Source organism: Dipteris shenzhenensis, chromosome 12, assembly GCF_047967505.1.
Source record: "Dipteris shenzhenensis isolate YYH24624 ecotype China chromosome 12, Dip_SZ_1.0, whole genome shotgun sequence".
Taxonomy (NCBI): domain Eukaryota; kingdom Viridiplantae; phylum Streptophyta; class Polypodiopsida; order Gleicheniales; family Dipteridaceae; genus Dipteris; species Dipteris shenzhenensis.
This window is the reverse complement of record NC_141607.1, coordinates 26912803-26940476: the sequence shown is the minus strand read 5'-3', so window position 1 is coordinate 26940476 and position 27674 is coordinate 26912803. Positions and strand designations below refer to the sequence as shown.

General features: G+C 43.6%; 1 protein-coding gene across 3 annotated transcripts; it reads right to left on the bottom strand.

The window, feature by feature from the left end:
* Nucleotides 1-1292: 1292 nt before the first annotated feature.
* On the bottom strand, nt 1293-27674 carry LOC147896045 (S-adenosyl-L-methionine-dependent methyltransferases superfamily protein). 3 transcript variants are annotated; one of them, XM_087382286.1, is made up of 8 exons: nt 27333-27674; nt 27114-27240; nt 26801-26862; nt 14122-14160; nt 2908-3052; nt 2747-2818; nt 2080-2188; nt 1293-1915 (listed from the first exon to the last, which is right to left on the bottom strand). In XM_087382286.1, exons 1-8 carry the CDS (start codon nt 27508-27510, stop codon nt 1814-1816), a joined length of 834 nt encoding a protein of 277 aa, XP_087238412.1. In that variant the 5' UTR covers nt 27511-27674; the 3' UTR covers nt 1293-1813. The 3 variants fall into 3 exon arrangements, with proteins under 3 accessions (XP_087238412.1, XP_087238411.1, XP_087238413.1); XM_087382285.1 differs by having other exon boundaries at nt 14122-14283; nt 27333-27673; XM_087382287.1 differs by lacking the exon at nt 14122-14160.

Here is a 27674-nt window from a genome sequence, read left to right as displayed (position 1 = left end):
GGATAGACTCCAATACAATAGCTACTAGGGCAACTGCCAAAAAGGCAAATATTGGTTTGTGTATCATTATTGTTTGTCAAAAACCATCCATTCAATAGAGGTGATGGGTGAAGGCTCTTGAAATATCCCATAGTCTGGTTCAAAGAAAAAGGGTCAGTGAGCCCTTGCAAAAGCCAATGACAACTCACTTGCCTCAAGCTCAATAGAGCTTTCAATAGCTCTTAAAGTATAAATTTTCACCAATCTTCTTGTGCCACACACAAGTGATAGATATATATTTTTGTACTAGGAGTAAGTGTACATGCATCCACCTGTGTGTGTGTTCACAAAAAAAAACGTATGCATGTGCACATGCGCACGAGTGCATGTGTGTGTAAGGTCAAGTGACCTTTCAAGCTCACACAAGACAAACCACAACCCCATTCACACTGACACTAGACCTAGAAGCTTGATCACACTGAGACTCTGAAATATCCCAACAGATGTATCCATTTTATTTGTATTGGGGACAAACTGGCTATCATGTCTTAGTCCCAGACCTGAAATGTTCCTTGAAGCAAGAACACCCCCATCTAAGATATTCCATACATGTATGCATGTGCACAAATATGTGCATGCACACACATATACAAAGAGAGTTGGAGAGAAAAAGAGACAGAAAGAGGCATACATATGTATCTATAACTGTCTTTTCAAAAGCCAAATCGTGTGCATGCCAGCACATGCACACATTGCATGCAAACCCGATCACACCAGCTGCAAATAGAAACAGGGGGATGGAAAAAGATGCCAAGGGAGAGTAGAATATGCCAACTATGTGATCAAGGTATGGTTGAAACAGAAGAACACATGGTAATGATATGCCCTCACTATGCACACATTAGGGAAGAGTTCAATCACCTCCTTGAGGGACATAACAAACTGGCTGATTTGCTGCATAAAGGGTCACCTTCAGCTTTAGGAACATTTGTGTATAAGCTCTTCAAGCATAGGAATCCACCTGAATCCTAGAAGGTGGTTTCTCTTTCCACCCTCCCATCTTCGGGAGGAGCTTTCATGTACTTGTGATATTGTATTGCTCAGGTCCCATAGGCCGGTTTTGGTCTTCAGAGGACGATAATATATTCTTCTTCTTCTTCTTCTTCTCTCTCTCACACACACACACCCGTGCACGCACGCACACGCACGCAGAGAGAGAGAGAGAGAAAGAAAGAGAGAGAGAGAGAGCAGTAGCAGTTTCCCTTTCATCAGAATTCAAAGGCAAAACTTCCAACTGCTACAAGAGAGCTTGATCAAACAAATAATCCAGGTTGTTACTGCCTTGGCAAGCAATGCCAAGGCAAAACTTCCATCAATTTCCCTTTCATCAGAATTCAAAGGCAAAACTTCCACTACTACAAGAGAGGTTGATCGAACAAATAATCCAGGTTGTTACTGCCTTGGCAAGCAATGCCAATTTTGTAGAGAACAACAAAAGTATCTCTCTTTTGATCTTTGCCTCAGCCTCTGCCTATGGAATCTCTACGTAGCTAAAATTGACCATTCTGCCTAAACGTCCTTGCAACTGCAAATTTTGTATTGTCTCTAACAAGATATTTGGATCACCTCCCTTCAGTTGGTTTCTCTTCTCCAGATTGATGTTATACAACATAGAGTAGAAAATTTATCTTGCTACTAAATCTGTTTGGATAAAAATACATTTAAAGTCTACAGTTAGGCAGCAAAGGACCAGCCAATGGAACGATGGTGTCTCCTCTCTGGATTGCTCAATATCATCATCTTTTAACGCTGGCTCGTTCAAAAACAATAACTTCTACAGTTTATACCCAGAGTGAATGGCTACAACCCCTCCAACAAGGTTCTCATACTCCACGTTCTGAAATCCAACTTGTTGAATCATAGCTGCAAAACTCTCCTACATACAACAGACCAAACCCAAGAGAAAGTCTAGTCATTGTTTCATGGTGACCCTCTATGCCTTTAAAAGAAATCAGCTGAGAAGATCTCAAACCTACAGGCACCCTAATCATTTCAAACAACCAGGCCTAGATTCCCCCAGTTTTGTTTTTTTTTTTAAACCTGAGAAGGGAACTTTCTTATGCTTTCAACCAAGTACTGGTAAGAGCTTCGATCTCCAGCAACAAGATCTCCAATGGTAGGAATGATTGAGAAGGAGTAAAAATCATATCTGTCAGAACAAAATCCATTAATAGGCATTGTCTGTGAGAAACATCTTAAAAAGCTCAAATATGACCTCTGTCTGCCATAAAGCACAACATCAGCTTACAAAAATGGTATCCAAACGTTATACTATTTTCTCTTTTCAGTATTGAGCAATGGAAGATCAAAACAAAGATCAACCCTTCAGATGAAGTATGTCCCTTGTCATACACTAGTAATATTTCACAGATTACCAGCTTGCCCTAGACACAAGACTTTCAAGGCAATTCTTCATGATCTTGCACCATCAAGATAGAATGCTACTCAATGCTTATGAACACAAAATGAATTGTTACATGATCTTGTATCAAGAAAGAAATCAAGTTGCTGATGCGCCCACATGTGTGAGTGAGATTGATTCCAGAGACTATCTGGACATGGCTGATAATGGGTATACCAATCTATTTGCAAGTGACGGGTGTTACAAATAAAAAGAATTTTGTATGTAACAAGCAACTGCACATAAGACTATCATGACCATAGACAATGAATGAGATATTTAGAAGATGCCAAATAATAGACTTACAGCTGCTTGAAAACAGGGGTGTCTACATGACTAAGCTCCAGGCATAGGAACCGGCCCCCACGCTTCAATACTCTAGCACAACACAAACTTTGGAATCAGTTGGAACTATTAATCTAGCAAGGCTTGAGATTTGAATGCTTCCACATACATGGGAACCGAACCTGTAAGCCTCTTGTAAGGCCTTATTGATGTGTGTCACATTCCTAATTCCGAAGGCAATAGTATAGCCATCCATGGAGTTGTCTTTAAATTCAAGAGCCTCTGCATCCCCCTCCACCCACACCAATGACTGTGCTCCACCTAGCCCTATCCAAAACAAAGCACTCATTATGGACAGCTCAGATGTATCCCCGCACCTAAAATTAAGAATAAAGGAAAATATAAGCAGTTACAACTTATTGATTGTCCAATCCCAAATATTCAAGCCATAAAGATTGTAATGTAAGGCCCCCATCTGAGATGTAGCCAATGGGCACGCAGGAAGGATCTAAGAGATTATTAGGCTGATTCAGAGATGAACAATTTTTTAGGTTTGTCAAGGGGCAAGATCTGGCCCAGACCCACTGACCAATGATGGATCAATGGCGGGCGAGCAGTGTGGTTGGACAACCCGCTGCTCAGTATATCTATGAGGAAAACCAGCCAATTGAAACTTGTCCTTGTGACACGGGTGTAGCTGCTTTGATTAGTCGGAGCATTTGAAGTGATGATTCACCTAAGGCTCAACGAATGCGAAGATTCACCCTGAATTCTCGGAGCATCATGTGCATGGTGTACCTAGGGTTGGATAGCAGGTGAACATGGGTTACGGGATAGCATAGGGCCGGATGGCTATTTTTAGCCAAGATTGCTATATATAGAGATTGCTTCATATATAGTGCTTGTTTTATATGAAGGGAGCTATTCATAGCGTCAAGCTATTTATAGCGGGTTTCCTTTTACATAGAGGGAGGACCACTGCTACTGTGGAGTTCAGTTGAGCGCTCCTCAACTGATGGATGGGGCTTATACCCAAGCCAAGACTCTAGCCATCTACATGGCGGATCATAGGTGGTGTATCGAGGTGGATTGAGAACGAGATTCTAGGTTAGTGATAGGGTCAGATCTTTGCGGGGACGTGTCATTTGGTATCAGAGCCGCCCTCTCATGACAGGTAGAGAAGTGAAGTAGCGCACGAGATTTCTAGGTACGATTCTCATATTTGCGTAGGATTTTCCAGATTCTCTTCTATTCAAGACGAGCATATGGGTTGGCAGTTGCGTGGTAACTAGTGAAATCGTCGGATTTCTTTGACTAGTTGGGATTCCTCTGTGGTTCGCCTTTAGAGAAGGAATTTGACGCTGGATTATTGTAGGAGAATTCAGAATCGTTGATCAGCTAGTTGTTTGAGGAAGGTACCTAACATGAAAGATTCGATGAGGTTGATAAATGATGCGATTGCATGAGCGCTTGGTGAACTCTTGCGATGGGGATGATAAAAGGGGAGGATTAGGCCGTATAGGATTGGAGAAGCTGGGTGCAATTATACGAGGCTGGATTGGGCTTATGAATTAGGATGAAAGAGTAATTCGCTGCTGATTGTTGCAGGCTGCGATGCTTTTTTGACGATCTACCACAGCATAGCTTTGATTTCCTTGTACACAAGGATTGAGTACGAAAAGCAATGCTTTCCAACAATAACTGCACGATGCAAATCTCGTCCAAATGCCCTGTTTTGATCGTCTCTATCTGATGCGCCACGAGCGCCTTTCTTCGTCGATGCATTAGCGCAACAACATGGACATGCGTGGGCCTGCGTGGACTACTGCGTAGGAGATGGGCGATGCGAGCTTGGCGTTTAGGGAACCGCTGCTTTTGAGATCATTGCACAACGCTTTACTATTTTTTTGATTCGGCCAAGAATTAAAAAAGCGATGCTGTTTTTTGGGCAGTATACTTTTGGAAAAGCGTGGATGAGCTTTTCCTAAAAGCTGTTGTATTTTTTGGTTCAAAGCAGCAGGCTTTTGGGATCCCCACCTTTATAAGACTCCCACCCTTGCTCTATTTCCCCGATTTCTCCTTCACCCTCTTCGTCATCCTTCCTCAATCGTCTACTATTCATACCTTGCTTGTTGTTCCTATGGAAGGCCATCAAAGCAAACTCCATCCCTGTACTATTGCTTTATCGGGATGGAGGACGAGGCTACATCGAAGATTATTCCTCATAGACCTCATGACCTGCTATGAGAGATGGATTCCTTGATGGATGAACTCTGGGCAGCTCTTCACTACCATAAAACCCCTCAGTACCAAAAATATATTGAAGAAGGCTCGTGTTGTTCTAAATGTAGACAGCTTGTTTAAGAGTCTTTGTACCGCTTCCAAGTTATTGAGAAGCGATGAAGAGGTTGAAATCCTCAGTTTTGACAAACACCCAATTATTTTTGGCTCAACTGGATCTTTTGAACCACTCTTGGTTCAAGATGTTCCCAAATTTTGTATGAATTACGTTCTAAATTGCCTTGCTATTAAATTGACCGGGTTTTGGTTAATTTTATTTTGATTTGTAACTAAGTGGCATTTATAATTTGATGGTTTTTTCAAATTATACTTTTCTTGCCTATATCTTGACGTTTTTACGTATATGGTACATGAGTATCTGTTACATGTTAAACCAGATTTAACAAAGGCTCGAATCCTGTTGAATAGATTCATGTTTGGGTTCTATTTGAAGTTTGATCTCGATGTGATTGTGAGTTATGACGTTTCTTCGAGTTACCGTTTGGACATATGAAGGTTCTTATTGATTAGACGAGGATGAGTCTTGTTGGATACCTTCTTTGAATCATGTCCAAAGACGGGGTCATTCTGATTTAGCCCGAGGTCATGGATAGTCAGGATTCAAGAGTTGTTAGGGATGCTACCTATTGGTTTTCTTCTTTGACCTACTGGTTGGGGTGTTGTAACACAAGGGGGTGATGTAATCACATTAACAAAGGATTGAGAACGGATTTGCCACCCTGACTTAATCTGGCATCATCTGAGTCGAAGAGGGATTGGCTACCTTGATTCACTCATATTGTCCACTGAGTTTTTTATTTGCGGTATACTTTGGTGGTATGGGACACTAAGGTATGTTACATTTAAGATTCTCTGATGTGGTGATATAATCCAACGTGAAACAATACCCAACGGCCTCTAGGGTGAAGTACCAGTAGGATGAATTGGATTGGGGGCAACTTGTTTAGACTTTTTTGCAAGGTAGACTTTTTTGCAAGGACTGATCAAGATTCTTTACCTGAGAGAAGCCATGTATTTTTTGGGTTCAACCCTAGAGCTCCATAGTCTAGACTCAATCTCAAGGAGGGTTACCACATCTCTTCTGATGATGGTCTGTCAGTGCCTTGGTGTTCCTAGATAAGAGATCCTAAGAACTCGATGATCTTGTGATAGGAGCGGTTTATAGTGCACAAGTTTCTACATGATATTCGATAATGGATCCTGTTTTAAGAGATCTCGGATTGTATATTTCCATAGTCTTTGGATCACATAGGATGATGGTTGACTATATACATGTCTAGAACAGTATCATTGACTGTATATACCCAACTGAATTTATACTGATTATCCTCATGTAGGGGCATTTCGAGAATAGATTAAGGGACCATATCTTTGGTCAGAATTTTACCCATTGATACTTCCATGAAGATTCTTCCATCATGAGTTATGAACTGATGGTCTACCAGCTTTTCTCGATGTTCCTGTTTGGACATGGATTATAGCTTCAAAGAATGCTTCTTTTGAAGCAAGTGACTTCGAAAGATGGATACCTAATTGTTCTGCGATGAAAAGTCTGTCACATAGTTGCACGAAACGGCCGTTTCTTGCCAGGAAACGGAAACGGCGTTTCTTCAAGGCGTTTCTTGAAGAAACGTCGTTTCGTATACCCTTTTTTTTGTTTTTGGTGGGTTTGTTTGTTGGGTGGCTTTGCGTAAAGGGGGGGGAGGTTTTGTTGGGGGTGGTTGGCTCTCTTTTGATTAAATTGTTTTTTGCCCTCTTTTGATTAAAACATTTTTCACCGATTTGTCGCCTCATGTCGTCGTTTCCGCCACCTCGTGTGCTGCTGCTCTCCAGCTTCTCCATCTTTGATTCCTGGGCCTTGGCACCCGCAGCCTGATCTCCTCTCCATCCCTCCATTCAGCAAGTTGCTCTCCACCCTACAGGCTACAGCCTGCTCTCCATCCTCTCCATCCTGCAAGCTGGCAGTTGCTCTCCATCCTCAGCCTGCTCTCCATCCCTCCACTACCTCTCGTCTCTTACCTCTCCATCCTCCTGTTGGGGTAAAGGCACATTGCCACCCCTTTATTAAAGATATGACACCTATGACTGTCTTAAGACAGTCATAGGGGGGAAAAACCTAATCCTAATAAAACCTATGAGTTTGTGGTGTGGCTCATCACTTCACACCCGCATGTTTGGAGTCTTCTCTCTCTCTCACTCTCTCCCCCGATGTTCTTCTTCTCCTTACCTTCCCCTTCAACTGGTATCAGAGCCTCTTCCCCTTCTACCCTTGCCTACCCACCCCCTCTACCTATCTTCAGCTTCAACGGGACAGCAAGGGCAGCAGCCAGGGCATAGCGCGGGCCAGCAGGACAGCGCGGGCATAGCGCAGGGCGAGCTGCAGTAGGGCGGCTCCGAGCCGCGCCAGCAGCTGCTAGCTGCTACAGCCTTCGGGCTTCGAACAGGGCGGCGCGCAGGCACGCACGTGTACGGCCGTACGGCCGTCCGTACTGTACGGACGTCGCCGTACTGTTCCTTGGAAACTGCGACAGGGATGTGTTTTTTTTTTCGGGGAGCAGCATCAGGCATCTAGGCACGCAAGCCTAGGAAGCATTCGAAAAGGAAGAAGAAGAAAATCTCGAATTTCGAGAAAAGTACAGCAGGTACAGCGAGGAGATTTGGACTTTTACCGAGGTGCATTGTATTGCATGAAGTACAGCAAGTACTTTTCTTTTATTTCCCTCCTGCTTGGAGGACTTGTGCACAGATATCGGGATTTATGCATCTGACAGAGGATATATGCTTTTACTGGGTTTGAATCTCAGTTTACGGGTGAGCAGATCATAGGGCTTTTGCCCGGCAGTTGATGCTTTGTATGCCTTGAGGTAGTGTGGTGCCAGAGTGCACACATTTGTCTCGATTTCCGTAGTGTGGAGGTGACATTTTCTTGCAGGTCACATTTCTTGTGCAACACTCAGAGAACCTCAGTTGAGCCACGCTTGGCCAGGGCGCATCGAGTTTACTCGGTCCCTAACTGTCCATCGTTGACAGTGCTCAAAAGGTTCCTCATTGAGTGTTTGTACATTGGGATCTGTGTATGTCATTTCTACACAGGGCAGTTTTTGCATTACACTGTTAGTTGATTTTGTCAGAGAGATTTGCACATTGTATGTCTAATCCCTCATTGTTGAGGTTGTTTTCACTTGGTACAAGTGTCAGATCAAGGGGCTTTTGCCCAGATTTTGCTTGAGAGCACTTGGGTTACTGTCAGAGATCTTCAGATGCATTTAATTCCCTTGGCAGAAGGGTAATTGCTTGGGATTTATCCCATTTTCTGTTGCAGGTTTTGTGACAGGCTGAAGTGTCTGGAGCTCTTTTTTTTTCGGTGAACAAAACAGTGTATGCCAAGTGGTTTATGCATATTAAATCAGTGCAATACCTCATCTGAGGTGGGAGAAGTGATCAGGACAGCTATGCAGCAGTGTTTACAGCAGTGTTTTGTGCTTTGTCAGCTGTTGATGCACTGTTAAAGCGCTTGTGGAACAGCTACAGCATTCTGGAGTTACTGTTTTATGCCTATTTGAGCACGGTACAGTGTGTCAGAAGGTACAGTGACTGGAGGGACATTTACTGTTTTGCTGCAGATCCTTTTGACAGTAAAAACAGCACTATTGTGAGTGCTTCTGGCTCTTGATAGAGCGGGTTTTTCTGAGAAATCAGAACTTTATTCAGTCATTTTTTTTTGACTTACAGGGAGTCAGGGACTTTCCTTATCTGATATGGCATCAGGGGGAAGTGAATCATCAATTCTGAACATAAAGAAATTGGAAGGAGCACACAATTATGCATTATGGGCAGAACAGTGTTTGAATGTACTTCTGTTAAAGAAGATTTCTAAGCCCATAAGGGTGAAGGGTGTCAAGCCATCTGACATGGCAGATGATGACTGGGAAGAGCTTGATTTGTCCGCAAGGGCAGCTATCATGCTTACTATTTCTAATACTCTTGTGTTCAATGTTCAGGCTGAAAAGACCTCTTATGGCCTATGGCAGAGGCTAGCAGAGTTATATGCCCAAAAGAGTTCAGCAAGTAAGGTTTATTGGTTGAAGAAGCTGGTTGATCTTCGCATGAAGGAAGGTACAGCTATGACCTCACACTTGAGTGAGTTCAATGCCATCTTTACACAGCTTATAGCACAGGGATTGAACCTTGATGAGGAGTTCAAGGCTACTTTCTTGTTGTGTACCCTCCCTGAGAGTTGGGACACTTTCAAGACCACCCTGTCTAATTCAAATGTCACTCTTATGTATGCTGATGTAGAGAGCTCTCTCCTTATGGAGGAGATGAGCAGGAAGAATAATGCGGGCAGCAAGTCTTCAAATGCTTTGCAGGTACAGGATAGAGGCAGGACTCAGCAGAAGGGGAGATCTGCTAGTAAGTCCAAATCCCGCAGTCACTCCCGTGGCAAAAAGGATATTGAATGCTTTTATTGTGGCAAGAAGAGACATGTGAAGTCTAAGTGCTTCAAGTTCATATGGGATCAAAAAGCCAAGAAGGCTGAAACAAAGGATGCAGGCAGTGGAAGCAAAGGCAAAGGCAAGGCCAAGGTAGATGACTTGGATGCAGTGAATGTTGCAGCAGAGGATAGTGACAGTGACATACATGATGTTTTATGCTCTTCTGCTGTAATTGCACATACTTTGGTTATAGATGGCCATGACATGCACACCTGGCTCTTGGATTCAGGTGCTTCTTTTCATGTTACTCCTCATAGGGAGTGGTTTACTTCCTACACAGATACTCATGGAGTTGTTCATCTTGGGAACAACTATGCATGTCAGATTGCAGGGATTGGCAGTATACAGATAGTATTCCCTGATGGACGCATATTTATGCTTGATGGTGTTCGCCATGTGCCGCTGTGCAGTTTTGCGAAGCTAAGGGCATCAAACGGGAACTCACAGCCCCTCATAATGCATCTCAAAATGGTGTAAGTGAGCGGATGAATCGAACTATTCAGGAGAAGGTTCGATGTATGTTGTCTTATGCTGCATTACCCCATGGCTTTTGGGCAGAAGCCGTGCAAACAGCAGTTCACATTATTAACAGGTCGCCAAACAAGGCTTTGGAGTTGAAAGTGCCAGAGGAGGTGTGGTCTGGCAAGCCACCTTCATATAAGCACTTACGTGTGTTTGGCTGCGAGTGCTTTGCTCATATACGCAAAGAACTGCGCACCAAACTGGAGCCAAAGTCTTCCAGATGCATCTTTATGGGTTATGGTGACGAAGGTGAAATGGGGTACAAGTTATGGGATCCCGTTAAACGGAAGATTATACGCAGCAATGATGTCATCTTTAAAGAGGATAGTGTACACAAGGAACCCGTGCAACCTGTGGAATACAGGAGGGTTATTTATGATGATGTTGGACAGCAAAGAATGCCCATTTATATGCAGCAGCAGGCTGCTGCAGATAACCCTGTTCAAGAGGGTATACAGGCTGAAAATCAGCCAGATAATTTTGCCAATGATGCACCACTGGATATGCCAGCAGATGGGGCTGTAGAACAGCCAGATATAGTGGTACAGCCACCCGTCATGCATGACGAACAGGCTGGACAGCAGCCTAATCCGGAACATTTTGTTAGGAGGAGCACCCGTGTACAACGGCCTCCTGCCAGGTTTGTTCCAGGAGCCAATAATGTGGCTGATTTTATCATGCTGACAGATTGTGGTGAGCCTTCCAGCTTCAAGGAAGCTATGGGAAGAACAGAGAAAAGGAAGTGGGAGAAAGCCATGCAGTCAGAAATGGACTCCCTACTTCAAAATGATACATGGGACTTGGTGCAGTTACCTGCAGGCAGAAAAGTTTTGCCATGCAAGTGGGTTTACAAAGTCAAAGTGGATTCAAATGCTTTACCGAGGTATAAGGCCAGATTGGTTGCCAAGGGATTTAAGCAGGAGAAGGGCATTGACTTTGATGAGATCTTTTCCCCTGTCGTCAAGATGACTACTTTGAGAGCAGTGTTAGCTATTGTTGCTCATGAGGACATGGATTTATGTCAGATGGATGTGAAGACTGCTTTTCTTCACGGAAATCTCCATGATGAGATCTACCTGAGTCAGCCAGAGGGATATGTTGTTAAAGGGAAAGAGCAGCTTGTGTGTAAGCTCAAAAGGAGCTTGTATGGACTCAAGCAGGCACCAAGAGAATGGTACAAGAAGTTTGATGCCTTCATGCAGTCCCAAGGGTATCATAGGTGTGAGACCGATCATTGCTTGTACACCAAACGGGCAAAGGATGGCAGTTTGATGCTACTCATTCTATATGTGGATGACATGCTGATTGCCACTAAATCTCAGCAGGAGATTAGTACTTTGAAGAAACAACTGCATAAGTCTTTTGACATGAAAGACTTGGGTGATGCAAATCATATTCTTGGCATACGGATTACTCGTGACAGGTCCAAGGGACTTTTGTTTCTGTCACAGAAGGAGTACATTGACAAAGTACTGCAGAGATTTAAAATGGAAGGGGGGAAGTCTATTAGAACCCCGATGCCTCCACATTTAAAACTCAGCAGTAAGGACAGCCCCAGATCAGATGATGATAAGGCTGAAATGGCCAAAGTTCCGTATGCATCTGCAGTTGGTTCTTTGATGTATGCCATGGTTGCCACTCGTCCGGATATTGCTTTTGCGGTGGGAGTCATCAGCAGGTATATGGCAAATCCAGGCAAGCGGCACTGGGAAGCAGTGAAAGGTGTCTTGAGGTATCTCAAGGGTACCAAAGACTTGTGCATATGCTATGGTAGGCACGATGCATTGGTGCATGGTTTTACAGATTCAGACTATGCAGGAAATGCAAATAACCGGAAATCTACTACCGGTTATATTTTCACATTTGTAGGAGGTGCTATATCATGGGTGTCTCGGTTGCAGAAATGCGTTGCACTGTCAACTACTGAAGCTGAATATGTTGCAGCCACTGAGGCTTGCAAGGAAGCAATATGGCTTACTCGGCTGGTGGGAGATTTGGGCATTACAGGAGATATGCCAGTTTTGCATTGTGATAGTCAGAGTGCTATCATGTTGGCAAAGAATCCGGTCTTTCATCAGAAGACCAAGCACATAGAAGTGAAATATCATTTCATCAGGGAGGTACTGGAAGACAAGCGACTTGAGCTTGTGAAAGTGCATACTGATGATAATCCTGCAGATTTGCTCACTAAGAGCTTGCCTACAGAGCGGTTTGCACATTGCCGCCACATCATGGGATTAGGATGAGACCATTCTTATTTTATGGTCTTGTATACAGTAACTGTATATTGCTGTAATTTTTATTCTTTTCTCCCCTTTAGGCACATTGGCCTTTAGGTGGGAGGTTGTTGGGGTAAAGGCACATTGCCACCCCTTTATTAAAGATATGACACCTATGACTGTCTTAAGACAGTCATAGGGGGGAAAAACCTAATCCTAATAAAACCTATGAGTTTGTGGTGTGGCTCATCACTTCACACCCGCATGTTTGGAGTCTTCTCTCTCTCTCACTCTCTCCCCCGATGTTCTTCTTCTCCTTACCTTCCCCTTCACCTCCTTCTACCTCTCCATCCTCCTTCTACCTCTCATCCTCCTCCTCCGACTCCTTCTACCTCTCCATCCTCTTTCACCTCCCCATCCTCCTTCCACCTCTCCATCCTCCCTCTCACCTCTCCATCCTCCCTTTCAAACTTCGGATTGTGATAACTTCAAACTTGTTAGAACTTGGAACTTGGAACTTAGAACTTAGTTCATGAATGATGACACATGTTGATTGTTGAAGCATCATTCATGGATAATAGATGATACGAGATAGATCAATCATCGTAGGAATTTAGAATCATAGAAGCATGCATGATGCTTCAAGTATAGATAATTGTATTATGTATGATTTGCACTCTATTGATAATTATATTACGTATTTTTATACATAAATTGTATCATATTGCCGTTTCTTCCGTTTCCGTTTCGACGGAAGCCGGAAACTCCGTTTCTTCTGTTTCTTCCGTTTCTTCCGTTTCGGCTAGCAACTATGGTCTGTCACCCAAGAATTTGAATTACAAGGGTATTTCGTTGAGGGATTTTTTGAATACCAAGTAATTCAGGAATTAGGGTTGATAAAAATTGCAGCCCAGAAATTGACCTCGAGGGGCTCAATTGATGGGGTTGTTCGAACAATGATTTTTCGAACTCAACCTAAGATTTTTGAGTTCAAGGGTATTCAGCATGATGAATACTTTTTCACAAATCCTAAGTTAGAACTCAATAGATAAGGTTGATAGAATCATTTACCTTCAGGTACAGATTTTACCATGCTTGTGTACGGATAGTCAACGGAACTAACTCTGTGGATTCAGGAGTTACTTGATTTCTCGAGGAGAATACTCAATGATACATAACCTTGTTTAGGTTAATAGATTTACTTTCCTTGGTTGGTTATCAAAGATTGTGGTTTTGGCCCTAGATTCTCTTTGATTTGAATCTCATGGAAAGTATAGCACACTCAAACTGATAGTCAGAGTATAGTTATTGGCATTGACCATCTTCACAGAGAGTTTTCGGGCTTTCTGGTGAACTCAGGAGCTTAGAGGAAGGGGAGTATGTCATGTGCATGGTATACCTAGGGTTGGATAACAGGTGAACGTGGGTTACGGGATAGCATAGGGCCGGATGGCTATTTTTAGCCGAGATTGCTATATATAGAGATTGCTTCATATATTGTGCTCGTTTTATACGGAGGGAGCTATTCATAGCATCAAGCTATTTATAGTGGGTTTCCTTCTATATAGAGGGAGGGCCAGTGCTACTGTGGAGTTCATTTGAGCGCTCCTCAATTGATGGATGGTTTGGACCCAGGCGGAGACTTTGGCCATCTACATGGCGGATCATAGGTGGTGTATCGAGGGTCCTCAGGACGGGCTTAAGTGGTCGGTACATCTGACTTTTACAGCTTCAGTACACATAATATTACCAGCTAATATGGGATAACTAGGCATGACATCTTTTAAAAGAACCAGAATTGACTGCATTTTTTCATAAGTAATGGAAAACTGAGTGAGTGAGGTGTCATCTAACTTACCTTTTTCGTGGGACCTTTGTTTCCCAACGTTGAGCATAGCTGGATTGATGTCACAGATGTAAACACGGGTATCATCTTCAGCCTCAGAATCAAAGGACTTCCCACGCATGCCAAGATGTTCACGAGATTGAATTGCTTCTAGAACACGAAATGCAACATCACCTGTTGAAAAAACAAGGGAAAAAGAAAGCTCGTAGTGTCTCTTGGCATTGTCTTTTCGGATTCAATCAATATGCCTATCATGAGATGCAAGTTGTTCTTATGTGCCTATTATCGGATGCAAGTTGTTCATAGTCATAAAAGTGATATGGGAGATAAGAGAAAGGAAGCAAAGCAGAATGGGAAATACATGCTGCAGGTTCCCATTTCGTCTTCAATGCGAGTGGGAGTATAAAATGTACAAAAAAAGAGATCACCACCATCAATGCCAATTGTTCTGATGGATGGAAAAAATGAAGTGCAACCAGAGATGAAAGGTTGAAAGAGATGCACAACTGCTTATATTTCTGAACCCAAGTAGTTAAAATAACTTGGCAAATTTGAACCATATAACCATCACTGTGTCTTTTGCTTGCATGGAATGGCAAAAGGGATAGAAAGACAACAGTAGCGAGGCTCATCTATACTGACTAATTATTACTGGCAACAGATTTCCCCATGTGCAGACTAAATAGTTTTTCATCTTTCTCATGGACCTTCTTAATATCGACTGCTCCTACATTGGAAAACCTCACTAGCCTTACACTTGGGCAACTTACTCCACTTGTACATGCAATCCACAGGTATCAAGTATATGCTGTGAGGAAATGAGGCTCTCATGTCTTGCCACATGTCCATAACCACCATCCCGAGATACTTACTGGGTTTACACTTGTGAAAGTTCAAGCCACCTTGGATGACTTCCACTTACTACATTGCTATAAGCATTCAGTACATTAATGGCAATCAAGCTTGCCGGGCAAAGGATGCGGGTGTCTCAAATTAGCAACACCAATGACACTGAACATGATGTTTCTATGGAGCAAGAAGCTTTGGGTGCTGGCTGAGAAGTAAACATGCATTATTTTGCTGTAGTTTTTTACAAAACCCAATCAACCCAAAAAAGAAAAGATGAGCAACCAAAGAGCAGATAGTGCTTCAATTCAGGATGTTCAACAAAAGATGCCGTACCCAGACTTTTAAAAGAATAGGCTACCACTCCCTCATCATTGGCAGACCCATTGTCGATATAGAACAGGAGCTACTGGTACTTGTGGAAAGGTTACACACATTCTGATCTTCATTCAATGGGTTACACTTCGAGAATCGAATATCGGTCCATTCTTTCAGCAAGTTTCAGGCCAACCAAGTTGACAGCATGAGCTACTTTCTAGTTTATGTAAAACCAAAAGCAAATCTGTGGAAGTCATGTGGTGGCATCAAGTATCTATGCAGCATTGGCAAAGTTCTCCAAAGCTATAAGAAGGCCATGAAAGACGCGATCAGCCTCATAACAAAGGTTGTGATAGCCCAGCTGAGGAGACTGGTGCGGAACTTCCTATGGTCTGGTTCAGACGGTTCCGGCACCACCAGAGCTAGGGTCGCCTGGCAGACGGTCATTCTCCCCCAGGCCAAGGACGGCCTCGGCATCATAGATCCAGAACTGCAGAGTCAGGCACTTCTTGGCAAGCTAGTCATCCGCGGTCTGACCCCAGGAGGACAGACGTGGAAGCTCTTGCTACAGCATGGTCTCAGTGCGTGTACTCCCCAGAGAGGGGGTGTTTGGCAGCCTTCTATCTGATGGATCTTCACTTCAGCTCCTTTGACTCAGCCCCGTTCCCCCTTCCTCCGTAGCCTCATTTCGGTCTGGAGGAAGTTGCAACACAGCCTTTCCCAAGTTCCCCCTAGCTGCTGAGAGGAGACAAACCGACAGCCCCTGATCTGGAACAGCCAGGTGACAGATGATACAGGTCGTCAACTTAGAGAGAGATCCCATATCCCTTGGGCGCTCTGGGCGCGTGGGCCCGCGCGCTCGCTCCGGGTTTGGAGGGACGTCTACAGTCAACTGAGCCCAGGCGAGATGGCAGCAACAGTAGGTACGGCACGTGGGATCCAAGCTCGGCGAGCGGAGATTGATGTTGCCATCCCTGCAGGTTGGAGGATTCCCGTAGGCACTGGACAGCTCTTCCCAGGAGATGAGAGGTGGCTAGGACAGTTCACTCCACGAGGCATTCCTTTGGTGGTGGCAGGCCTCTTCTTGGACTCCTCGGTACACTTCTTCTCCATCACTGATGATAGTCGCTTACAGAGCAGAGAGGCCGTGATCGACCCACTTTGGATATGGGAGGGCCGTTCCTTGTCAGAGGTGGAGTGGGACCCAGGGGAGTGGCGTTGGCCACCATCAGAGACCTCAGAGAAACCTACCCCCTTCTTTTCTTACAGTGCACGCACGGGTCGGCGTGCTCTTGGGGCTCTCCAGCGTGGGCTACCCACACAGGCTCACAGGTGGTATGCCCAGGGGATATCCTTGGTCTTTCTTCGCACTTTCTGGAAGACTCTTTGGGCTAGCTGGCGTCCGAGGAAGATATCCTACTTCCTTTGGATGGTGGCACACAAGGGGCTTCCAGTTGGCAGCTGGCTGAGACAGATGGGGCAGGAGGGGCATTGCCAGATGTGTTTTCAGGAGGAGTCGTCCCTGAAGCATTGCCTTTGGAGCTGCTCGCATGCACAGACGGTTTGGAAGGGAATCATGGGGATCTTAGCTAGGGCTACACCCGAGCTAGGACCGATCACTTGGGGAGCCGTTTGTTGGTGCAGCACTGAGCCGGGACATCACTTGGCCTATGAGTTCTCTAGACAGGATCCCGTCTTTTTCATCACGCAGGCCACTTGGGCATACATGGACAGCTTCCCTTGGCATCTGACAGAGACAGATGCACGAGCGATGCCTCGGCACCCAGTTTGGGAGATCATAGGGAGCATCACAGGCTGGCATATCTGGACTTCCAGATGCGCGCAGACTGTAGGAGCTCAGACTACTACTACCCAGACCCTAGCAGATATCTGGAGCACGATCATTCACACGCTCAAGGGTCAGTGGGATCAAATTCAGGGAGAGTCCCGGGCAGGGAAGGAAAAGAGACGATGTTTCCTTCACGACTGGGACCACCGGGAGTTATTCTTCCAGCACTCCACTCAGAGTCTTCAGTGGCATTACGCCCCTCCACCGTGGCTGTTTGTCCACTCTCTGATGATTATGCCCTAAGAGGCTTGTATTTAGCATTTTGACTTCTCGGGCTGAATCCGTTTTGTGATTACAGCCCGCTGGCCCTTAGGCCTTCTTGTAGTCTCGCTTTCAAGTAATATAACTAGCACTACTTTTTGCGCAAAAAAAACAAAGGTTGTGATGAGCCCATCTAATAAGCTAGATTGGCCCAAAAGCATGAGCCGGCATCTTTCCAAGAAATTCCAACGCTCTGACGAAGACCACGAGGATCCAACCATCCGTGGGATTCCACGCGATCGACTAGTGCAAGGTCACCATGAGTCCAGAGATACCAAGTAGTTCCAGTGACAATGAAGGGGAGTTGTCCGCACCACTAGGCAGGCCACACCTGCAACATCAACTACACCAGCTGATATGCTAACCGTGATGCAGGCAATGAAGCAGATGCAGACACAACAGATCAAGGCTCTTCTCACCAGGGTCTTACAGCACCAGGAAGTCCGTGCCACACAGAGCACTGGGATAGAGGAGACAAAGAAGAACGGTACTGTGCAACCAGAAAATGGGACTGTGTAGTGTGCAGACAAAGAAGGACGAGAAGAATTGTACCATACAGCTAGGGAATGGAACCAAGAGGCTTGAGAATCTAAAGAAGAGCAGGACCAGGAGGATCAAGATGCTAAAGCTAAGCAGGATTGAACATTGATCCTATCTTTGCTCCAGGCTAGAGTAGCAGAGCCTGCTTGACTAGTTCCATCCCCAATAAAATCTGCATTCCCACGGAGCTTAATCTCAACACATACGACGGGAAAACATAACCATTAGTACAGTTATCTTGGCTCAACTAATTTGAGAGTTACTTTTCCGTCATTCAGTTGCAGGGCAACTTTCATGCACATCACTTGATACATCAACTGAATTAAAGGGCTCTGTCTGCTCATTCCTCCCAGCCACAGTTTCCACTGATCTTCATCTCGTGAGTATCCTTTCTTTTTTCATCACCCTGGAGATCTCATGTGTACCACAAGGGACCTTACTCTTCTAGCCCCATGGGCTCCCCTTTGCACCTCTTAACTAATGTCTAGGCCTAGGCGTGACCCTAGACCCAAACCCTCTAGGCCTCATAGTATGCAAGCATTGTCAAGCCCTCTGATTTCCCGCCTAACCACAATCACAATACATGGTTCCGAATTTATGCTTGACGTAACATTCCCTTCCCCGTAAGAATGGTTTACGTCCTCGAAAACAAAATTGGGAAACCTCCTCTGGAGACTGCTTATCCTTTCCCATGTTGAACTCTCTTCAGATCTATCTTTCCACTTAACCAAACATTCTTACCATATAGTATGTCGCATTCTTTTTTCTTGTCTATCTAAAATTCTTTCTGGTTCATGCGGTAAAGATGCGGGTTCAATGAGTTCAACTAGGACTTCATTTCCAATGAGATTATCATCATCTCCTAATTTTCTTTTTGGCTTACTAACATGAAAAACTGGATGTACTCTACATCCCTCAAGTAAGGCTAATTTGTAAGCAAGTTCTCCAATCCTCTTAAGTATTGTGAATGGTCCACAATACCTAGGAGACAACTTCGGACATTTACCTGTCTTTAGAGATTCTGAAGATTCAGGTACCTTAAGATAGACTTTCTCATTTACTTCAAACTCCAACTTTCTACGGTGGGGGTTTACATAACTTCGTGCTCTATCTTGAGCTCTTCTTATGCTATCTTTAGCTAACTTAAGCGTTTGATTCATATCTTCAAGAGAGTCTTTGGCCGCTTGAACCTTCTCTTTTTCGAGTCCCACTGTCATTGGGGCTCTTGGTTGAAATCCATACATCATCATGAATGGACTAAAAACTTTAGCTGAATGTTTGGCACTGTTATATGCAAATTCTAATATCGGCAGATACTGTTTCCAATTAATTTGCCGTTTACTTACATATGCTCGAAGCATATCCTCAATGATCTGATTGACCCTTTCAATTTGATCATCACTCTGTGGATGATCCACAGTGCTCATATTCAATGAAGTTTCTAACCTCTTGAACACAGCCCTCCAAAAATGGCTGTTACATTTGCTATCCCGGTCACTAACAATACCGGCTGGTAGCCCATACAGTCTATAGATATGCTCCATAAATAGCCTAGCTAGTTCTGGAGTTTTAGCATCTTCACTGACAGGAATAAAATGAGCCATCTTGGTCGACCGATCCACAATTACTCACACAGAGTTGTGCCCCCTCTGTGTTTTAGGTAACCCCACAATGAAATCCATGGAGATGCATTCCCATTTGCCAGATGGAATCTCCAATGGGTGTAGAAGACCTCCTACCTTAAGACACTCGGCCTTATTGACTTAGCATTTTTGACACTTCAATACATAATCTTGGACGTCCTTACCTATTCCATGTAAAAAGAATTGTCTTTTCAAAAGTACATATGTCTTCTGAATTCCCGGGTGTCCAACACTCGGACTATCATGACATTCAAAAAGGATTTGGCGCCTTATGTCATTATCATCCGGGACACATACTCTAGCCTTGTAGAGCAATAGTATATTTTTTCCACTCGAGTCCTTTATCACCAACCTGTGGTGTGTCGCCATTTCCATGCAACTCTTCAATGAAAGCCTCTCGATTAGTTGGATCCCTATTTTTAATTGCTTTCCATATTTCAGAGAAGTGAGGATCAAACTCACATTTCCCCTTTAAGGACTCTAGGAAATCATTCTGAAATATGGAAAGCAATTAAAAATAGGGATCCAACTAATCGAGTGGTAGCAGACTCTCTTAGCCGAATGCCAATTGTTAATGAAAGCCTCTCGATTAGTTGGATCCCTATTTTTAATTGCTTTCCATATTTCAGAGAAGTGAGGATCAAACTCACATTTTCCCTTTAAGGACTCTAGGAAATCATTCTGAAATTGAGTAAAACTCGATTCATTAACAATTGGCATTCGGCTAAGAGAGTCTGCTACCACATTGAACTTCCATTTCCTATATGTCAATTGTATATCAAACTCTTGCATTAACTCAGCCCATCTAGCTTTTCTACCTTTAAGTTCTGGCTGATTACAATCTCTAAGCAACTGGAACACTTTTCACAAATGTTTCAAATGCTTTTTTCTGGTTTTACTATAAATAAGGATATCGTCTAAAAATACTACATCAAATTTCCCTAGATATGGCCTTAAGACACTATTCATAAGTGTCATGAAAGTTGCTGGAGCATTTGTTAATCCAAATGGCATTACTTTAAATTGATAATGCCCATACCTAGTACGAAATGATGTCTTAGGGACATCCTCTTCCCCCTAATTCGTACTTGGTGATATCTTGATCTTAAATCAATTTTAGTAAAGTATTTTGCCCCTTACAATTGATCAAAGAGCTCATCAATGCGAGACATAGGATACTTATTATTTTATTTAGTGCTCGGTAATCTATGCATAAACGCATAGTACCATCCTTTTTCTTTACCAGTAAAACTGGTGCAGACCAAGGTGAGCTACTTGTTTCGATATTCCGTTAACTGTCTTTCGACCTCACGTTCCTCCATTTGATGAAGCCTATACTTGACCTCACGTTCCTCCGTTTGACTAAGCCTATACGGGGGTTTACAAACCGGGGTACATCCAGGAATTAAATCTATTTTATGATCTACTTCTCTCTCAAGAGATAAACCATCACGTAAATCAAACGAAAAAACATCTTTAAATTCAAACATTAAATCATTGAAAGAAGATCAAACGAAAAAACATCTTTAAATTCAAACATTAAATCATTGAAAGAAGATTTATACTTTTTAACATAATAAAAAACAACATTACTTCTTTCCGATGTAGAAGACATAAAATCACCAATAAAAGTAAGTTCACAAAGATATACCTCGCATTCTTCTTAGTGTAGTAGTTGTTCCAATTCCATCGAACAAATAAGAGAAGAGTTAGGCACATCATGTTCTCCTTGAATCCGGAAGACTCTACCCTCCTTTTCAAACATAATGGAGTTATTAAAATAACTCCTCTGTAAGCTATGCCCAAGACTATACAGCCATTCTCGACCAAGCACTGCATCTATTCGGTCGAGATGCATGATTTGGAAATCCAAGGCATCTTGATAACCTTGAATGTCCACCTCTACACCATGTATCATGGTGTCCCAAACTTTTTTATCACTGCCCTTTGCCAAAGAGACCACATATTTATGGGCACTGGGACTCTCACGCAATTTTAATTTCTTAACTAATGAGTAGTTCAAGAAATTATGTGTTGCACTATCATCGACTATCACTCTTACTCTTTGCCCCTTAATTTTTCCATGCATCCTCATTAAATCATGAGGACCAAAGGTAGGCTGCCACATTGCCAATGATAGATAGCACATGTGGGTGCTATCCTCATGATAGACCTCTACCTCAATGTACTTTTCAGTATCATTAAGCGACAACACTTGCACCGCATGCACTTGTTTTTGTGGAGGTCTCTTTGGGGCTTTAGCTCCCACTAGTTTATTTTTAGGGTAGTTCCAAGCAACATGGTCTTTGCCCAAACATTTGAAGCAAAGATTTTCTTGCCTGGCTCTTTCATAATCCTCTTTCTTCAAGAGAGGATAATTTTGTGCTTGAGGTTTCTTAGGTGGTGCCTGAGAAACCTCCTTTCTTCAAGAGAGAATAATTTTGTGTTTGAGGTTTCTTAGGAACCTCCTTCTTAAAGTACCCCTTCCTTTTCAAATTGGGAAATTTATTGAACTTTGGAACAAAACATGTTTGCTCTGAAGTTCCAACTCTAAATTCCCCGTCGTATCATCATATATTTGGGCATACTTAATGGCTTCCTCGAAGGTTTTAGGAGATTTTCTTTTCACCTCAATCTTATAAGTGTCTTTGAGACCTCTCACGAAACCCCTTTCTTTTGGAATTCATCAATTCCCTTCAGCTTAAGGATTGCCTCCCTATAGTTCGCTATGTACTAGACTAGAGTGTTTTTACCCATAGTGCAATTGTCCCAAGCCTCCCACGCTCTTTCTAGTTCATTTTCCGGTAAAAACTCGTTTAGGAAGGCTTGTTCAAACTCAATTCAATACCTAGGAATTCTATCACTCTCCTTGAGGCTCATCCACCATTTATAGGCTTTATTTCCAAGGAAAAGACTTGCTTCCACGACTTGATTTTCAAGAGGAGTATTCCTGAGTCGATGAAAGTCTTGCTACTTTTGCAAGAACGTATTAATTGCATCTTTATTACGCTCCCTTTCTTCCCCATTGAAAATTGGTGGTTTTAAGTCCTTAAGGATGTTCGAGGTTTCTCTAAGTCGAGAGGTGGACCTCTCAACTTGATTAGGAGAAATCGGTGCTGTGTTTCTATATTTTGTATTCGACTTTCAAGTTTAGTGAATTCCGTATACGGAATTCACTAATCACCGTAGTCTATGTCCTCCATTTCCATGTTATCCTCTTGAGTTTCAGTTTATACCTCCTCATGTATTTCCTCTCCAACTATTGCTTTTTCCTTTCTAGCCCTTTCCTCGGCCTCCCTAATCATACCATCCCTTTCTGGAGTTATCATTTTAAAGACATATATTTTTCAGAAATTATAAAGCAAAGCGCTTTATGTCAGAGAGAAAAATGCGATGCCCACTTCCCTGGTATTTGTTCGAGGCGTTGGATTCGTCTTCAAAGTCGTCTCGCTTTCTTTGATTCACGGACTTACCTTTCAATTCCATTCTTTCCCTTCTTTGGATCTCAAACTCCTCGATCTTTGACTTGAAATCGTGAAGGCTAAAGGTTGGAGAACCTTAGGATCTTGAAAGAGAGAAAGGGGTGAAAAGGTCCTTAGATCCTTTGGAAAAAGAGGAGAGGTCTTAAACTGTGGAGGGGTAAAAAAGAGAAAAGTGAGGTGGCTTTGTCAAAGGTTGGGAAATTTTAGAAATGACGTGGCATTTATTGTAAGGAAAAACGACAATCTTTACACAAAGAAAGGATTTCCATTGTCGCGCGACCAATTCCGAGAGCAAGCTGTCAATTCGTGACTTCGCACAGCGCCCTGACTTAAAAGCAAGTTATCTGGGGAGATGAAGCTGTTACTACAGCACTGGACTCAGCCTTGTCCTGAAAGCATGGATTGTATAGCTCTTGGAGTCCCTCAGTCCTTGGATTGAATGCAGAATAGACACAGCGCCAACAACGGAAGAGACACCGACTCCCAAGTATATTAATGCACCAAGAGACTAAAGCCAGGGACGGCCGAACAACAGCATGTAGAGAAGCGAGCCCATAGTCCTAGGCTGCAGTTGAAACGTCCGCACGATCGTCTATGGCGTCCACCTTTTTGAGTGCAGAATCGTCCGTAGTTCTCCACGGCTTCAATGCTCTTTTGAGTCTTGAGTACTACAATGAGTAGTACTTCAGTAGCAGTGGCGTAGTCCTCGATTCAGATGCTCAGAGTAGCCTCAGACATTCAAACAGACGTACAAAGTACTACGAACTCAACGTCAAATCACAACAAGCCAGCGCCCCATCAACTGAATTAGAGGCCTCTGTCCGCTCATTCCTCCCAGCCACGGTTTCCAGTGATCTTCATCTCGTGAGTATCCTTTCTTTTTTCATCACCCTGGAGATCTCTCCTTGGAAACCTCCCCCAAGCCCAATGCTTGCAAAGTGGCCTCCTCTTTTGGTGCCATGTGTCCCACAAGGGACCTTACCCTTCTAGCCCCTCATGGGCTCCCCTTTGCACCTCTTAACTAATGTCTAGGCCTAGGCATGACCCTAGACCCAAACCCTCTAGGCCTCATAGTATGCAAGCATCGTCAAGCCCTCTTGTTTCCTGCCTAACCACAATCACAATACATGGTTCCGGGATTATGGCTGACGTAACATCACGTGGTAGCACAAGTGGCGCAAGGAGCATTACAACGCAAAGCTAGACATTGCCACCTATAATTGGAAGAGTTCATAAAAAACACCCAAGACCAATTTCTGTCACTACAGTACATGGACTGTGTTAGTGCTTAGTTCTTTGAATTGACTCAACTGGCCACAGAGTCGGTCAACCACTATGCAAGTGGCTATACGGTACCATAAGGGGACCAGATCAGCAAGGATTTGCATGGTCTCCTTTCATATATCTAGTAGTATGTTCAAAACAAAGACATGCGACATAGCTTATGAGCTCGCTCAAACTTTTGAGCTCGTGAGCAAGGGTCACTGACCACACAGTTAGGGCCAAGGTACACCATGACTTGCCAGCCACAGAGCAGTAGTTCGCTGACAAGAACGCACAGAGTGGAGGATACAGATGAAAAGTCTCAACACCATGCCATACTGACCCACGAAAAGCTAGTAGGCAGTCTATCAATAGATGGCGAGTTAGCCAAAGATGGGATTTGGAGGTAGAAGCAGGACTCCAAGAGAGATTGCTGCAGGTGTCCGTGATCCAGTCCCTCATTCCCAATCCCAAGTCAGAGGTACAGCCAGTTTTTGAGCAGGGGTCTGCAGACTTGCCCGCACTTCCAGTTTCAGCGACAGGATGTCACAGGCATCCCTCAGCCTCTGGCCATCTGCCTAACCCTATGGCAGCCACAAGGGTTGCCAAACTCCAAGAACAACAACAGGGATCTGCAGCATAGTTACAATCATACGTTTGGAGGTTCCAAACGTTTGGAGTTTCCAAACATTCGATAAGTTTGAAAAAATGAGGTGGAGTTTCCAAAGGTGGGTTTTTTTAATATCATAATTTCAATTAAAAAAATGCTATGCTGCATATTTTGACATATATGTCATTATTATGCTGCATATTTTGACATATTGCCATTACAAATAATAATACATAGCTTACAAGCTAGAAATTTCATTTAAATTTAGAATTTTAAAGCAAAAACCAGTTACAAACTTACCACTGCCAAACCAGTCACATTTTGACTTTTGACGCTCAAAGAGTTGAACTACAAAGTTTGGAACTTGGGGACTAGGCCCATAAATGGAAAACAACATTACAAAGTCAAATACAAAACCTTTTTCCTCAAAAAACAGCTTACAAATTAGAACTTGCTAGCTGCAAAATATGAAACTTGAAAGCGATAGTGTCCCCAAACATCAATGTCAAGGCTCGGAACTACTAACTAGCTACTAAATAGCTGGTAGCTAGTAGCTAGCATCTAAAAGCTAGAGCAGGCTGCAGCATGCAACCCTAGGGCCTGGAGAGCTGCAAACGTCACGACCTTGGAGGTAGAGCTGTTGCTTTCAACGCATGAGGTAAGGATGCCGTCGTGCAGGTACGGGCATCAAAATGGGCACGAAAAAAGAGGCAAAATCTTCATAGTTTAAGACTTAGGGTCTTTTTTAAACGTGGGGTTTTTCAAACTTGTGCATGCAAAGCAAAGTTTGATTGAAGTTTCCAAACACCCTTTTTTCAAACATTTCCAAACATTTGATAAATCAGTCAAACGCGTTCGATAGTAACTATGATCTGCAGCAGCCTTTATGGCTTTAGATCCAGTTTTTGAACTCTCTGACCAAGTTGGGTCTGTAGACAGATTGATTCAGTCTATGGAAATGGCAGTTACAGACCAGCCTGTAGATGGCAATTAGAGAGCAGTTTGTGGATGGCAGTTACAGGGAACCTTCAGGGCTATAAAAGGAGGGCAAAGCCTCATTCTTCCAGCCAGTTCATCCAGCAGTAGACTAGCAGCTCCAGTACTTAGCCCAGCAGCCTCTTCAACCTCGGTAGCAAGCAGCAGATCCAAGGCAGTAGAAGCAGTTCCTTCAGCCTCTCCAAAAGCCCTCAATTTTTCTACGGCAGCCATAGCCTCCATCGCCTTCTGCTTCCATAGCCTCTTCTCACCCCATCCGATTATGGGCACAGCAAGCCCTATAGATTTAGACCAAGATGAAGCTCTTCTATGAGGACCAACAGTTGGGACCCCATGAGTACCTGTTGATTGCCAGGCCCAAACCTAAGAATAAATATAGTAGTTAGCATAACAACAATGATGTGATGTTTTCCCAGAAACTAGACAGCCTGGGCTATTGGAATCACCTGATCAATGGAATATGGCAGGGATCCTCAGATGCAATCCATGACTTACTGCCACGACATTGTTGCTGAAATGTCTCTTGCCTCGCTATGAATATGGACCATTCAACCGAGTGATAGAGAACAAAAAGTGTATGCTGATAATAGCATGACCATTGCATACTAACAGACCATGCATGTGAGAATTATCTTGAATATGAAGTCCTCAGGGATCTTGCATCTCGATACGGCCCAAATTTTAAAACCAATTGAATGTAATCAGATTTGCATATAGGAAAGAACATTAGCTAAAATAAGCTGCGAATATGAAGTCCACAACACTTGAATATTCGTATTCAGATTCGCATGTAGATGAATGCAAAGTCTTCATTGATTAGGACAAGCAAGCGTAGTCTTGAGAGATCCAACACGGTGACAAAGTGTCGATAATCTTTAAATACCTGTACCACCAGCCACGTCCAAATGCTGCATTCCAGGAAATGGCCGAAGCTTTGAAACTAGCCTGCAAAATAGACGATCAGACTACTATGTGCTGGCGTTGCTGGGAAAAAGAGTTGGGGGAATTCTCGGGAAACAAGGCCAAGGGCGGGCTAAAGGGGAGGAGGGGATCGCCAATCGTCACCACACAGCACATTTTTCCAGTTGCCCATCTCAAGTCAAAACAGGACATATAACAGAAAATACGTCAGTCACCTAGGTCCAATTCAAGGAGAGATGGCAAAGCCCCATTGAGGACCATCCTGAGGATCTAACCTGTCTTTCCAGAGGCGATGCAATCCTGCGCTCATTATGTCATTCATAAGATCATATTTCGATGCCACACTTTTGAACACATCTCCAACGAGCCTTCCCTTATCCTCTTCTGGCACTTCTCTAAACCCTGTTGCAAGAAACTGCATTTTAAACAAGAAGCGGCACCAGACAAGTGTAATTACAGCACATGGAAATACCGAATGGAGTGAGACGACTAACCAAAGTTGGCGGTGCGAGATCGCTCCTGGGCCTGCTCCGGGCGTTGCGATTGAGGTTGAGATTGAGATTCTGAGTAGGATTGCGAGGTCAGCGAAGCATGGAAGCATCGAGCGTGGATGTAATCAACGCTTAGGCGGGCAAGGGGCTGCAAGCTATTGCAGCAAATTCGCCTCACCATGATGCACACGATTATGTGCCTCTACTCAAGAGAGTAGAGTACTGAACATGGATTGAACATCATTGAAAATTGTGGGCGATCTTGTTTTTAAGATTACAAGATCCTTCCATGAAATTTGAAGGCATGTCATGTCATGAATCTTTGGAATATTTGCGGCTTCGAAT